This window comes from Hyperoodon ampullatus (genome assembly GCF_949752795.1).
Source record: "Hyperoodon ampullatus genome assembly, chromosome: 8".
Lineage (NCBI taxonomy): Eukaryota > Metazoa > Chordata > Mammalia > Artiodactyla > Ziphiidae > Hyperoodon > Hyperoodon ampullatus.
The window spans coordinates 53,087,017-53,100,891 of NC_136921.1; the positions used below are offsets into that span (position 1 = coordinate 53,087,017).

The 13,875-nt window shown below is 38.9% G+C and overlaps 1 protein-coding gene across 1 annotated transcript in view; it reads right to left on the reverse strand.

The window, feature by feature from the left end:
* Positions 1 to 7,866: 7,866 nt before the first annotated feature.
* The window catches only part of MAP3K19 (mitogen-activated protein kinase kinase kinase 19), a gene marked incomplete at its 3' end in the record, with an annotated part of 42,879 nt that continues 36,870 nt past the window's right edge, over positions 7,867 to 13,875 (reverse strand). Inside the window, 2 exon segments of the mRNA XM_079710695.1 lie at positions 7,867 to 7,933; positions 12,945 to 13,642. Of these exon segments, the coding sequence (XP_079566821.1) occupies positions 7,867 to 7,933; positions 12,945 to 13,642 (765 nt within the window).

The window sequence follows — 13,875 nt, forward strand, 5'->3', positions numbered from 1 at the left end:
ATGGTTATGTAGATTACTGTGATTTGAAAACTGAATTCACAAAAACTTACATTAGTGAAGAATTAGTAAGTCTTTTTCTTAAATAGAGAACTTTAACACTACGTATTTTAACAGTAAACAGGAATCGCTTTTCCTTTAGCGTTCAGAAGGACACCATGTTCTTAAACATACTCCTCCCCTGAAGCGTGTTTGTGTGTGATGCCATATTTCTTTTTCAGGTAAATGCAGTCTTCCTTATAAAAATGAAATTAAACTTATTGCTCTTTCAGTTCTTTTATATTCTAACAATAAATAAAACAAAAAGATCACTGACTGTGCATTGTACCTGTATTTATAGCTTATGGTTGTTAACAGGAAGCTCACTGAGAAAAAAAAAAGGTAAGCCTCCAGGTAAACAGCTAGTGGAGGTTTTACATTTGTTTGCACATCTCAGTATATTCCTGTTGAAGTCAAGTTTGCACAGTCTTCTGACTTCGGAACAAATGATAGACTTTAACTTGTTTAAAATTTGTCTTAAATGCCGGTAACATGGCTCTGGTTTATCAGCTAATCTTCAATTCTGTGGTAAATCTTTGGGCTGTTGAGTATCTTTGAGATAGATTGAATTCAACTTCTGTTGAATTGAAAACTGTCTTAATTTTTCCTCTATGTATATGAATTATTTTTGTTACAAAGCCACTGATACGTGCACAATTGTAATTTTACTCAAGTATGTTGCAGTTGTAAATATTAGAGTTTAATCTCGTGCTCTACTCTTATTTAGCAATTACCTGATTTGCCAGTAGCTTTATAATTTTTTTTTAAGATAATTGTTCATTATTTTGTCAATGTTATTTGAACTTAGGATACTAGGATCCTCTTTCTAGGGACTTTGCCTAGCTAGCATGTCCTAACTTTGTTCTTGTCTGGCATAACTTTAGTAATCTTTGTCATTACATGTAACTTTGTTACTCTGTATGACATATTATTGTATCCATAAACATGGTAATTTTGATACAGTTATACTTTTACAGTGGTACATAATCCAAGGACTAGTATAGAATTAAGATGAGTGCAAGATGAGGGAGGGAAGGGTTTTGTTCTTGGTAATTTAGATGTGAAACCTCTAAGGAGCTATCATGTGAAACGACGTAGGGTGGTTGTGCTACTGTATAATTGGGGTGATAATACCAGGAATTTTAATGAGATTTTGTAAAGAATATCCAGAAAAGTAATGAACTTATTTTCAGTATGACATAGAAAACAATGTGAATATTTAAGGTCTGTGACTATACTTCACTAAGAATTTGCAGAATTGTTTTGAGATGTGAGAATAAAGGTAATTTTGTTGAATCTTTATTGGTGCTAATGATGGACAGTTAAAAAGGTAGCTAGTGTATATTGTTATGGGTCAGTACTTATTAGTACTTCCAAAATTGAATTTGAAATGCTATGTATTCACTTTTCACTCTGTAAATGTAATTCTTTACAATGACTTTATTTATTAAAGGGCAGCCAGTTGTAATTTTTACAGGATTGTGTGAGCTATTCAAACTCTTCAACCTCTGAACAGGATATTAGCTTCCGTAAACCACAATGGGGATAAAATATGGAATTTCTTTTAAGTTTCGTTTCCATTAAATGAGAACCCTTATAATTCATATTGCCATGAATTTAACCATCTCATTTGCATAAAGTAGTTCATCAGCCTGGTCCCAATAGGCTCAACCAAAGAAAAAGACTCCAATGAATGGACATTATTACTGAGTCTTCTTGTAAGTAGCCATAAATAAACCAAAATAGTATCAAATTTAGGTATGAAATTCCACATGTGCAAAGTACTGTTAAGGTGATACATTTTTGATGAGATTTTTAAAAATATTTGAACTATTAAAAAGCATTATCTTTAAACATCCTATAAAAGAGTGATTCATTTTTTAGTTGTGTTTTCCCTAGATCAAAGATCATAGATTTGTTACCTTTATGCAGAAGCACATTACATAGAAAGGCTTTACTTCTACCTCTTTCAACTAATTTTTCAATATTGAGCTGTGCCCCCTAAATATTTGCCTTAGCTATTTTAAAATACAATATTTTCAGAACCAAAGCAAAGGAGTGGTTTTTTTCACAGAAACATTCTCAGAGGCTTACTTTACCAAATAAACTGATGGTAGTATCCTTGAGTGGTAAGACCTTGCAAAATGTCCTAGTTCCTTTTTCTTGTTTAACCCTGAGGTTCATTTCTTGTTGCAGGTATTTAAATACTGAAAAGTTGTGTAGTCACCCCAAGGTTTATCTTTGAAAACGGTTACAAGTGCATCTTGATCCTCCTCTGTGTATGCAGATTCATTCTTGTTAGAGTTCTTAAGCGTCAAAAGAAAATTTCTACCGTGATACATGGTTTCATGCAGAATGTCATAAGGGGTGCTTACACTACTTTGTGCGAACAGATTATAATTATGTAGGATACATTACTTTTCTGGCCTATCCTCTTTGAACTAAAGAAATGACTAGTTTCAGATAGTTTAAAGGAAATGACTATTTCAGATAACCAAATTTGAAATGTGTTTGTTAGTTACCAGATGTCTTGCCTTAAAACATTTTAAGCACATTTTCTGGTTATATTTGAGAATTTAAGTTACTGATTTTTATTCCTTAACTAATCTTAGAAATAAACCACTGCTTACATATGCATGACTATTATGTACTCTCAAAGTACCCTTGGTTGATTAGATATTTTAGGTTTTGCATTTACTTTGGAAATAAGGATTTTTTAAAACTTAGTAATATCTCTAAAGGGAGACAGTTCTACTGTCAAGATATTTCACCATTTCCGAATTTTATCTAAACAGAAAAGCAGTTGTTTCTCACTTACTACTGTGCTTAAATAGCTAGGTGATTTTTTAAGATGTCTTTGCTAAGAAAAATAAGAGCTTTGGTTATGGAGAATTCTTGATTGAGCAGTCTGTGCTTTCTTGGGATGCAGTAGGATTCATTAACCACATTTACCCAGATGAAGGATTAATAAACCCCACACATGAGGGAAACTTGGTGACACATGCTAATCTCATGTACCAGTTTGTTTATGATAGGCTGATTTAGGGGTTTTTGCATTGGAAAAGTAGCACATTCTGTTTCTACCCTTCTAGGGTCCCAGGTTATGGTACTAATGTGTTAATTTGAGAATTCACAGCTATATTAATATCTGAAATTTGATTGCTGTAAGCAGACAAATGTAAGCCAAATAATCAGAAGTTTGCTTGTTTTGTAAGAGAAGTTTGCCTCTGAAACATCTGTCATTACAGTAGAGATGATCTTGCCAGTGGATCTGGAATGCCCTGAGGGTTTTCGGTCTGATACTATGCATCCATTTTTTATTCCACAGTGTTAATTTGGGCACAGCCAGCTTTTGCTTCTATGACTCCTCTGTTTCTGTTAACTTACTAGTATGTATTCTGCCTGAAGTTTCTTAAGGTAGCTAGATAAGCAAGATACATTGAAGGCTGTGTGGCTAGGAGTAATTCTGGTGTGGTAAAAGTGACTTAACCTGTTTGCTGTAATCCATTCATCTCAAAAGTAAATTCTGAGGGCTAATTTCCTTTATCTCCAAGTTCTGGGAAGAAGCCTCACTTAAAACCTGTTTAGTGGTTGGTTTAACTTTATTTGCCTATTGTTAAGTAATGAGTACATTCTTTTTTTTTTAAGTTGTGTTTTTCAAGCAGCTTCCTTACTTTGGAAAACTTCACGTGTGCTCATTTGTTGTCAGCAAATTGGGATTTCATTTTGTGAATGTACTCAAAACCCCCAAGGACTATTGAACAGGATGTTTGCTGATAGAAAATCTAAAACAGGAGTTTGTGTATATGGTATGAATTCAATTAGACATTGAATTTCAGCTCAGTATCTATTACAAGGAATAATTAATAAAGTTTGTTTATTGACTACATAAATCCAAGGCTCTAACATGTCTTGTTAATGTGAAACAAATAATTTTCAGTCCCTGGGAGATGTGGGAAATAAGGTCTCAAATATAAAAGTTACTCTTTGAGTGACTTCATATATCATCAAGGAGTATGACCACTGAGATCAGATTGTCCATACTCCATTCTCAACCCCATCACTTAGTAGCTGATGTCCTTGGGTAAATTACTTTGTGCCTTGATTTCCTAATCTACAAAATGTCAGTAATAGTACCTATTCATTGGGTTGTGAGGTTTAAGGTTTGGGTGATCAGGGAATAAATAGAATAGATGGCATTGAAAAGAATCCTAATAGAAGCGTGTTTTGGGTATTGGGGAGAGTGGTGAAGGCCCAATCCAGGTGCAGTAGACTTGAGTGTGTATTAAACACTGCATGTGTACCGTTTCCAGAATTTAAGTTGTTCATTCTGATTCATACTTTGGGATTTTCTTGTGTACCCTCTTGCATCACCTTCACAAAAAGCAGAGAGTAGTTGTAATTATCTGCAAGGGGAATTATCCCTGAGAAATTTAATCATAAACTGCTTTAATATTGCTGCTCTTTCCAACCCCCTTCCCTCCCTCACCGATTTTCCTACACCTCACACTTGAGAAAGAAAATGGAAGCCTTGCAATGGCTTTCATAAAATAGAACTAAGATAGACAAGTTACTTCCTCTAACATGAATTTTAAGCCTGAATATAAAATAAATGTTTTGAAATCACATTAAAAGGTTTGTCTTCATTTTATGTTGATAACAGCAGTAAGGGCGTCCTTTTTTTCATATAATAAATTACATGAGCTTTTATCGAGGAACATCACAAAGTTGGTAATTCCCTTTAACCAAAGTTAGTAATCCATTTACTAATTCACCCTACTCCATTGTTTCATCACTTTCACCCCCTGCTGTTTTTAATATAACGGAAAAAATTATGTTTTTGTTTTAGCTCTAGTATATGACCTGCCTGTTCCCTCCCCCCAAACACCACCTCCCAAAGCAATATTGGGCTTCACTAAATGAGGGTTTTTAATCATATTGCCATGAAATTAACCAGCTATTGAGACCTTACAAATGTCCAGGCATATACCCAAGATCAGTTTTCTTTGTTCTTTCAAGTCATAATCCATAGGAGCAAGTGCTTTAGAGACAAATTCAGCCATGATTTTTCACAAGTTTGAGAAGTCATAACAATGAGACAAAGTGCTACAGCTTTTCCTCAGGACTGTTTGCTATTCCAGCTTTTCACAGCACAGTGCCATACACAACAACTCTTCTTGTTAACGTTGTTGCATGAAGATGCAGACTGCCTACAGCCAGTGCTTTCAAGTCGAAAGTTTTTTTTAAATGCAAGTTGCTTTATTATATAGCTGCCTTAAACTGAATACTTGGCAAGTACAGCAAGTATGAGGAATAAAGATGGCCTGGTACGTGATGGAGGCTTTTGATGCTCATTGAGCAGATTAAGTGAGTTTTTATCTTGGAGCTACTCAGTACACTAAAGGCCCAGGACTGCTGTCGTCAAGCAGGAGAGAGTGGGTAAAGCAAGTAAGTGGAATCCTGTACACTCCCCAACCCCATAATCCAGAGCTCGCTCTTTTCCACAACGGCAGCTCTCATTCAGACCCCGAGACCCCGGCAGGTCTCATTCAGACCCCGTCCAGTGGGCTAAAGTAGGTTAAAGTTAAGGAGATGCTGTAGAGCTGGAACTACTGTCAGGATTTTACTTGGGGAGTTAAATTTACTTTGGTTGAGCTTGAGACCCATTCAGTATGTAATGAAATGTGCTTCTGAATGTGATTGAAAACTGGGGTGGTGTTCATGGTGAGAAGGGAAGATAGTCATAGAAGGGAAGGCAATGTTGCTGCAAAGTGAAAAAGGAAAAGCTTTTGACACCAAGTCATCAAAATCACTGGACTGGTGAATTTGTTTATCAGCATCTATGGAGTTTTGTTTGCGTAAAACTTAAAACTGTAACTGATTTCATTTATAAACTACAAATCTGGGAGGCAGCAGGGAGAAGGCTCTAAAGTCAGACAAATCTGGGTGGCAATCCCAACTTGACCTTGAGAAAGTTAAGTACCCTGAGCCTTATTGTGCATTAATAGAATGAGACTACTACCGACCCAAGCAACAGGCAGAATTAAATGATAATGCCTTTCTCCATTAAGAGCCCAAGGAATGCTAGCCTTCCCAGCCCACACCTTTCTTCCCTCTCAGTCTCCTTTTAGGACCTCTGCCTCCTAAAGGAAAATACAAAGAGAGCAACCTGGGCAATGATAAACACAGTGAATGACAGAACAACAGAAAGCTCTTAATATCAAGGCTTGCCTATTAAAAACATACAGGTTTTCAAGGTTCTGTGAAATTAGTGTTCAGTATTTTTCTATATGAGAAGAGGGGTAGGTTTGTTAACAGCAACTTCATGTGTCCATTACTGTGATCTGTATACACAGCATAAACATGTCTTAGTCCCTGCCCTTGCCTCATAGGGTTTAATAGGGTTGAATGTAAATAGGTAATTGCTCCGAAATCAGATATAATCATTCAGATTTTAAAGAATGCTGAAATCCCTACTAAGATTAAAAAATTAAACCCTACTTAAAATGGTGTTATGTTGATATACAAGTAAGTAAAATAAGGGACATATCCCTTAAATTTTTATCAAATATAAGGGAAGAACTCTGCAAACTGGAGAGAGAGAAGGAAGGTACACCCGCAAAGACCCTTCTAAACATGTTGGCCAAAGTAAAAGCTTTTATCTCAGCTGGAGTGCATTTCACATTTATTTCAAAAACTTCTGAAGTAGCAGCTTGATTTTGACAAAGTGACAGACAACTGGTGTTGGAATTCACCTAAAGTTAGTTTGTAGTTGTGCCATCTTCAAATGATAGTAGCTAGTAAAAAAAAAATCTGTAGACCTAGCTTAAGACAACAGGTGTCAGTGAAATTTAGTAGATGAATGGAGTCACAGCAACCGAAACCTTAGCAAAAATGCTCAGTCCACCAACTTAAGACCTTGTAATAACTCTGACAACTTGTCCCTGTTCATTTTTGCAAGGTTTTCCAATGTTCTGGGAATGAAAGTGAAGAATGACCTTAGCAGGGGTGTCCTTCCTTCAGGTGAAGTGAGCAAAAGTGCCCTGGAAAAGTTTATATGCTCACCCACTCTCCCCTTAACAGATCAGTGAGCTTTTATCCCAACAGCTAGCTGTCTTAGGTTTAGCTGGTTCTCAATGCAGTAATTTTCTAATTCACTCTGTAAATACATGAAGACCTCAAAACATACGACCAATCACAGAGAAGGCAGCCTGAGGTTTATGGAAACACCTTGAAGAGCCCAACTTCTTGTAGGTGGAGACTTCTGAGGAGTTAGGGGACCCTCTGATAATGAAAGGCCAAGGCCCTTAGCTCTTCCTGTTAATTTTGAGGCCCCTATAGTCTGCAGCGTTAAGGTTGCTGCCTAAGTAAACTGAATCTAGCGTCTTTCTACTCCTTTTACCTTCTCACCTTCCTCTATTCTCCTTTGTAAGAAATAAGTGTCTTTACCCATCAAGCAAGAAAATACATTTTATCCTTGTTTCTACAATTTAAACTAATGACATTAAAATTGACAGGCCAGAAATAAAAGGAAATATCGTATAAAGCAAGAGAGATTGTAGTTACTGGATAATCAAAACGAAACACCGGAATAGGTTTTCTGTTGTTACTCTTTAAGACAATTTTCTTATATATATGGGTAATTGTGCCTGAAGCTTGAGAAGGCTAACCTGTAACAAACTTTTCAGTTAGTGCCACTGCAGGATCTGGTTAAATTGGGTTAGATTGACTTTCCAGTAGGAAAACAAGGGTCCCTTAGCCATCATTTCCGCAATGAAGCAGTAACGGAGTAATCTATAGTGGAGCTGGGAAGAAAGTCCTGATGTATGTTCAATGACTTCTCTTCAAGAAGGAGTGCTTCAGGAGCTGGACAGCAGAAGGTCGCTCATGCTGGTCCCTAAGAAGAGGAAAAAACACATTAGAGTAAGCAGCACCCAGTATCGTGCCTGCCAACTAGATTCAGTTGACTCAAAATGCCAACTTTAACAATGGAAGTACAGCCTCTGCCAGTCAAACAGATTTGGATTGAGTCCAGACTCCAGATTTTAACTGTGTGATCTTAGGTGAGGGACTCCAACTCTTTCTTCATTGGTAAAATGGGGATAACAATAACACCTAACTCACTGGGAGAGTGTTTTTTTTTTATTTTTATTGCAGTATAGTTGATTTACAATGTTGTGTTAGTTTCTGCTGTACAGCAAAGTGAATCAATTATACATATTCATATATCCACTCTTTTTAAAATTCTTTTCCCATGTGGGTCATTACAGAGTATTGAGAAGAGTTCCCTGTACTATACAGGAAGTCCTTATTAGTTATCTATTTTATATATAGTAGTGTGTATATGTCGACCCCAATTCATTGAGAGAATTTTTTTTAATAATGAATTTTTAAAAAAAAAATTTTTTTTTTTTTGGTTGCACCGGGTCTTAGTTGCAACATGAGGGATCTTTTTAGTTGCGGCATGTGGGATCTAGTTCCCTGACCAGGGATTGAACTCGGGCCCCCTGCATTGGGAGCAGGGAGTCTTAGCCACTGGACCACCAGGGAAGTCCCCATTGGGAGAATTTTTAAAAATGCATATAAAACTTTGAAACAGTGTCACATACTAATAATTCAAAAATTAGAACCTAGTATGATTCAAAACCAGTCCCTCCTTTTCCATTGTACTTCCGCTCAATTTGTTTGGGGTATAATTTATACACAGTAAAATTCACGCTTTTAGGGCTTCCCTGGTGGCTCAGTGGTTGAGAGTCCGCCTGCCAATGCAGGGGACACGGGTTCGTGCCCCGGTCTGGGAAGATCCCACATGCTGCGGAGCGGCTGGGCCCGTGAGCCATGGCCGCTGAGCCTGCACGTCCGGAGCCTGTGCTCTGCAACGGGAGAGGCCACAACAGTGAGAGGTCCGCGTACAACAACAAAAAAAAAAAAAAAAAAAAAAATCACGCTTTTAGATGTACAGTTTAATGCACTTTTAGTTAGCATGAAATTTATTTTTTTTAATTTAGAAGTATCCAGGATTGAAAAACCTTTAAGAAGTAGACGTTTAAATATGCTTTGGTGATTAATTTGAATAATCCCATTTAGGGCACTCTTGGATGAGCATAAAGGGATACAGTTACTTAATTAGTACTATTGTGGCTTAGGTTTATTCCCCTTCAAGAAATCAAAAGCTTTTGCCAATGAACTAGTCAACGAACTAATGAACCAGTCACTGGTTATCTGCAGTGACCTATTCAAAGGCATTCTTTTCATTAAACTGGCTATCTTGATCATTTTGGAAGCAGATGACCACCAAGAACATCCCAGGTAAAAATGGAAATAAAAATAAAATACATTAAAAAGCAAGTGACCGGGCTTCCCTGGTGGCGCAGTGGTTGAGAGTCCACCTGCCAATGCAGGGGACGCGGGTTCGGGCCCTGGTCCGGGAGGATCCCACATGCCGCGGAGCGGCTAAGCCCACGTGCCACAACTACTGACCCTGTGCTCTGGAGCCCACAAGCCACAACTACTGAGTCCACGTGCCACAACTACTGAAGCCCATGCGCCTGGAGCCCGTGCTCTGCAACAAGAGAGGCCACCGCAATGAGAAGCCCGCAGGCACTGCAACGAACTGTGGCCCCTGCTTGCCGAAACTAGAGACAGCCTGAGTGCAGCACCGAAGACCCAATGCAGCCAAAAATAAATAAATTAATTAAAAAAAAAAAAAAGCAAGTGACCAAAAATCATTCTAAAATAAAAAACCTCTCCCCTTCTGGAGGCTCTTTCTCCTGCCTTCAAAAAATGCAGAAATCTCTTTTCTCTTCAAAAAATCCTTAAATGACTACCATTTCTAGCTGCCATCCTATTTCTTCTATTCCTGCCAAATTTCTCTAAGTTGGTCAAACCCAGATTTCTTTTTCAACATTCACTAACCCAAATCCTTACCATTTGGCCTACTCTTCTCTATAGAAATTGCTCTTTTAAAACTAACCATGACCTTCTCCTTACCAAATTTAATGAGCTCACCCTCCTTGTCATCTCTGTAGCATTTGAAGTATTCACTACCCCCTTTTCTCTGAAACAGTCTCTACTTAAGAGAAACTGTCCTCTTCGTTCTTCTCCCACACTGTGGCAACTCCCCTCCTTCCCTTTCTTCCAGTTGTGTACTGGACTTAATTCTATGCATATTTTGTTATCTTCTCCCATGAGCATTTTCAAAAACATTTTCCTCAGCCCTCTAATTTTTTCATGATTATAGCTACCAACCTTATGATTTTCAAATATGCACTTCCAATGTTCACTGCTTTCCTGAGCAACAATTCCACAGCTTCAAATGTTTCCTTCAACTTCCTCCCCTGTTCCTCTTTCACAACTTTCTATTACTTCTTCCATTATCCATGTTCAAAACCATGAGATCCTATCATCCTCTATCACCAAGTCCTGATTCACCTTCCTCTGAAATACTGGTATATATTTTTTAATGTTTATTTATTTAGCCTGCGCCAGGTCTTAGTTGCAGCATGTGGACTTTTAGTTGCGGCATGCATGTGGGATCTAATTCCCTGATGAGGGATCAAACCCGGGCCCTCTGCATTGGGAGCATGGAGTCTTACCTACTGGACCACCGAGGAAGTCCCTGAAATACTGATATTTTGGAATCTTCTTTACACTCCCACTGCTTCCATCACCATCAAAACCCAAACTCTGGGTTCCAGAATGGCCTCCATTCGAGGTCCCTCTACTGAATCTGCTGTCTGACCTGACTCCCCAAAGACCTTTTTCTTCGCATTCTCTACCCCAAATCCTTTGCAGTCCTCTGGTCTTCACTGCCTATCTCAACAAAGTTAAACTCCTTGGCTTCCCAGAACTTCTGAGACCTGCCCATAGGAGTACCCCCAGCCATGCTTCTTACTGCTTCCCCAGATTGATTTCTGTTCTGTCCTTGTTCCTGATTTTTACCTGATCATCTCTACTTCTGAATCTTTAAGAGTGCCTTACCCCTTTATTTGTGACTATCCACACCTCCAAGAAGTTATTGTCATAGACAACAGGCAAGATTCTAGAGTCCTTAGGGTCTCTGGCATAGAATTGCAGGCTTGCAGTAGGACACTCATTAGGAAAGATGTATTAGTATTCTCCCAAAGGGTTATTAATAGTTGAGCCCTAATTACATACCCCAAGCTGTGCTAAGCAATTTACATACACCATTTCCCTTACCCTTCACAACAACCCTGTTAATTGATTATTAGTGGTGTGAGTTGTGTATTGCTTAGTTTATGAAGCAATGGTTCAAAAGGAGAGCCAGAAAAAAATATTCCACCCTTTCTCTTTAAAGCTGTGTGTGTGTGTGTGTGTGTGTGTGTGTGTGTGTGTAATGAGAACTAGAAAGAAAATGAGAATAGCAAGCACTTTCTGTGGATCAATAATAGATAATTGTTCAATTCAGAACAAAGAAACTGCAGTATGTTTAAGAGCTAAGACCAATCTCCAAGACTAGTACTGGTCTAAATGATATTCCTAATACCTTTATGTCCCTTTTGTGAGGCGGTTTTTTGGGGGGGGTGGGGGGCTGGGGGTCATCTCTGTGCCTGGAGCTCTGTCCGCAAAATCCATGCTGGAATGCTTACGGCATCTCTGCATGTAGGGATGCCCAGAACTGCAACCCTGGAGTATGCCTTGCTGCCCTGGCCTATGTGATCCCCTGAAATCAACCAGGACATGCTGATTGGTATACACATGTGCTGGGAGAGGGAGACAGTCTAAAAGAGACACACTCATCGGCAGACAGGGAGGCCTGTGGGTTCTGGAGGTTAACTGAGAAAGATAAAATGAACCCATTCAGGGAGCTGGAGGTTGCCATATATGTTTGCTGAAAGCTGGGGCACTAGAATTTTTCATCTAGCAATAAGAAAGCATACTTCCTTGAAGGGCAAGAAATTTTGTTGGTTTCAGACCTTTCTCATTCTGCACATGCAACTAAATGTTGAGCCTCACTAGGTGGGTGGATTTTAGGCTGTTCTACATCATCACAGAGGCCAGGTAGGTAGGCTTGAGCACCCCTACCTTACTCTTTAGCTCTCCTCCACCGTACACATACATGCATATACATATACACACTTTAACCAGAGCCATCTCTCTGCCTTTATCTTTTATTCTTTGAATTAAGATTTCATATGAGCAGAGAGTGCCTGGGTAAGAAAAGTTTGAAAACCACACAAATGAGTAATCTCTAAGTTCCCTACAGTTCTAACATTTTACACAGGACTTTATTCCATAAGTACCAGGAAGCCTCAGGACAGGAGAAAACAGGCAAACTTCTGGGGCTTTTCTGCTTCCCCAAACACTACCCATTTGATGCTTGAAACACTCCAATTAGAGATTTGTTCCTTTGGCTCAAAATGCTTCCTCTCACTTTAAATGCAAGTGTTTCTGGGGAAACAATACATTAACTGTCAATCATCAATCAGTCAGTTCATATCATTCCCTTGATACGAATGAATTTCTCACATACTCTCCTGAGAGCTGGTTTTAGGAAGGAATGAGAACATTGGTTCCCCGAGAGGGAAGGGAGACTAAAGCATAGGTGATGTCATTTCACCATGGCTAGTCCCTGGGAAGATGTCTCATTGGTAAATAAGTAAATCCTTAGCAATTTTTGCACACCCATTGATTTGAGGAAGTATTGTCTGGACCTGATAAGACATTTCATTGAGGCACTTCCCACTTGAAGCATTACCCCCATACCCTGGTACAACAAGGAACACAATCACCCAATATGGCCAATCATGATTCTTTTCAGCACAAAATCACTCCCTGCTTGATTTCATAACCCAAGCAGAGCTTATAATGGGCCATAAATTGCAGGGGAAACGTCAGCTTCTTGGAATCTCTGGGGATTTATCCTCCTCCTGCTTTCAGTTTCTTACCTGGTGAGGCACACACGCACGAAATCTGCTGCATTTTCTGAGAAGTGTTCTGGTAAAGGAGGCATCAGCCCTCGGTGTGCGCCAATGTAAAACATGGCTGCCATCCTGTCCATGGAAGCTAGTGGGGGCTTCCCTGTGGCCATCTCAAACACAGTGCAGCCAATGCTCCAGATGTCTGACTTCTGTCCATAGCCAGACTCATGGATGACTTCCGGAGCCATCCAATACAGAGACCCATGCATGGACTTCAGCATGTCACTGTGGGTACCATTTAAGCCAGCCCAGGCCAAACACTTGACACAGCCAAAGTCAATCAGCTTTATTATTCCAGTTGGCATAGGCATAATATTATTTCCTTTGATATCTCGAGGCACCACACAGTTCTCATGGAGATAAGCAACACCTTGCAGAATTTGTTTTGTATATTTACAGAACACAATCTCAGGCAATGGCCCAAAATTGTTTATAATACTAGAGATTGAGCCACCAGGAACAAACTCCATGAAAATGCTTACAATGTTCTCCTCCAAGCATGTCCCCAAATAGGCCACAGTGTTGACATGTTTCAGTGCTTTGAGCAAATCTACTTCTCCCTGCAGTTTCCCATATTCTTTTTCAGTAGTTAATTTATCAGAGGTATCCAAAGCCACCTGTTTTACAGCTATTAGCTGTCCTTGGCAAGTAAGACCACAATATACCTAGAAGCAAACCAATGCCTTATTATTAAATGTAAATGACGACACTTGTTCACAAAATGGCTCCCAAACACTTGTCTTTCTCTAAGCTGATACATCCCTACCTAAATGCAAAGTACTTAAGCAAATTGAATGTTTTAGTGGAGACAAGATGGGGATAAGTAGCTTAGTGAATGTATATCATAATGGCTTGGGTTCAGTCTTCTCTTTACCAATCTGTGTAAATATTATCTAAA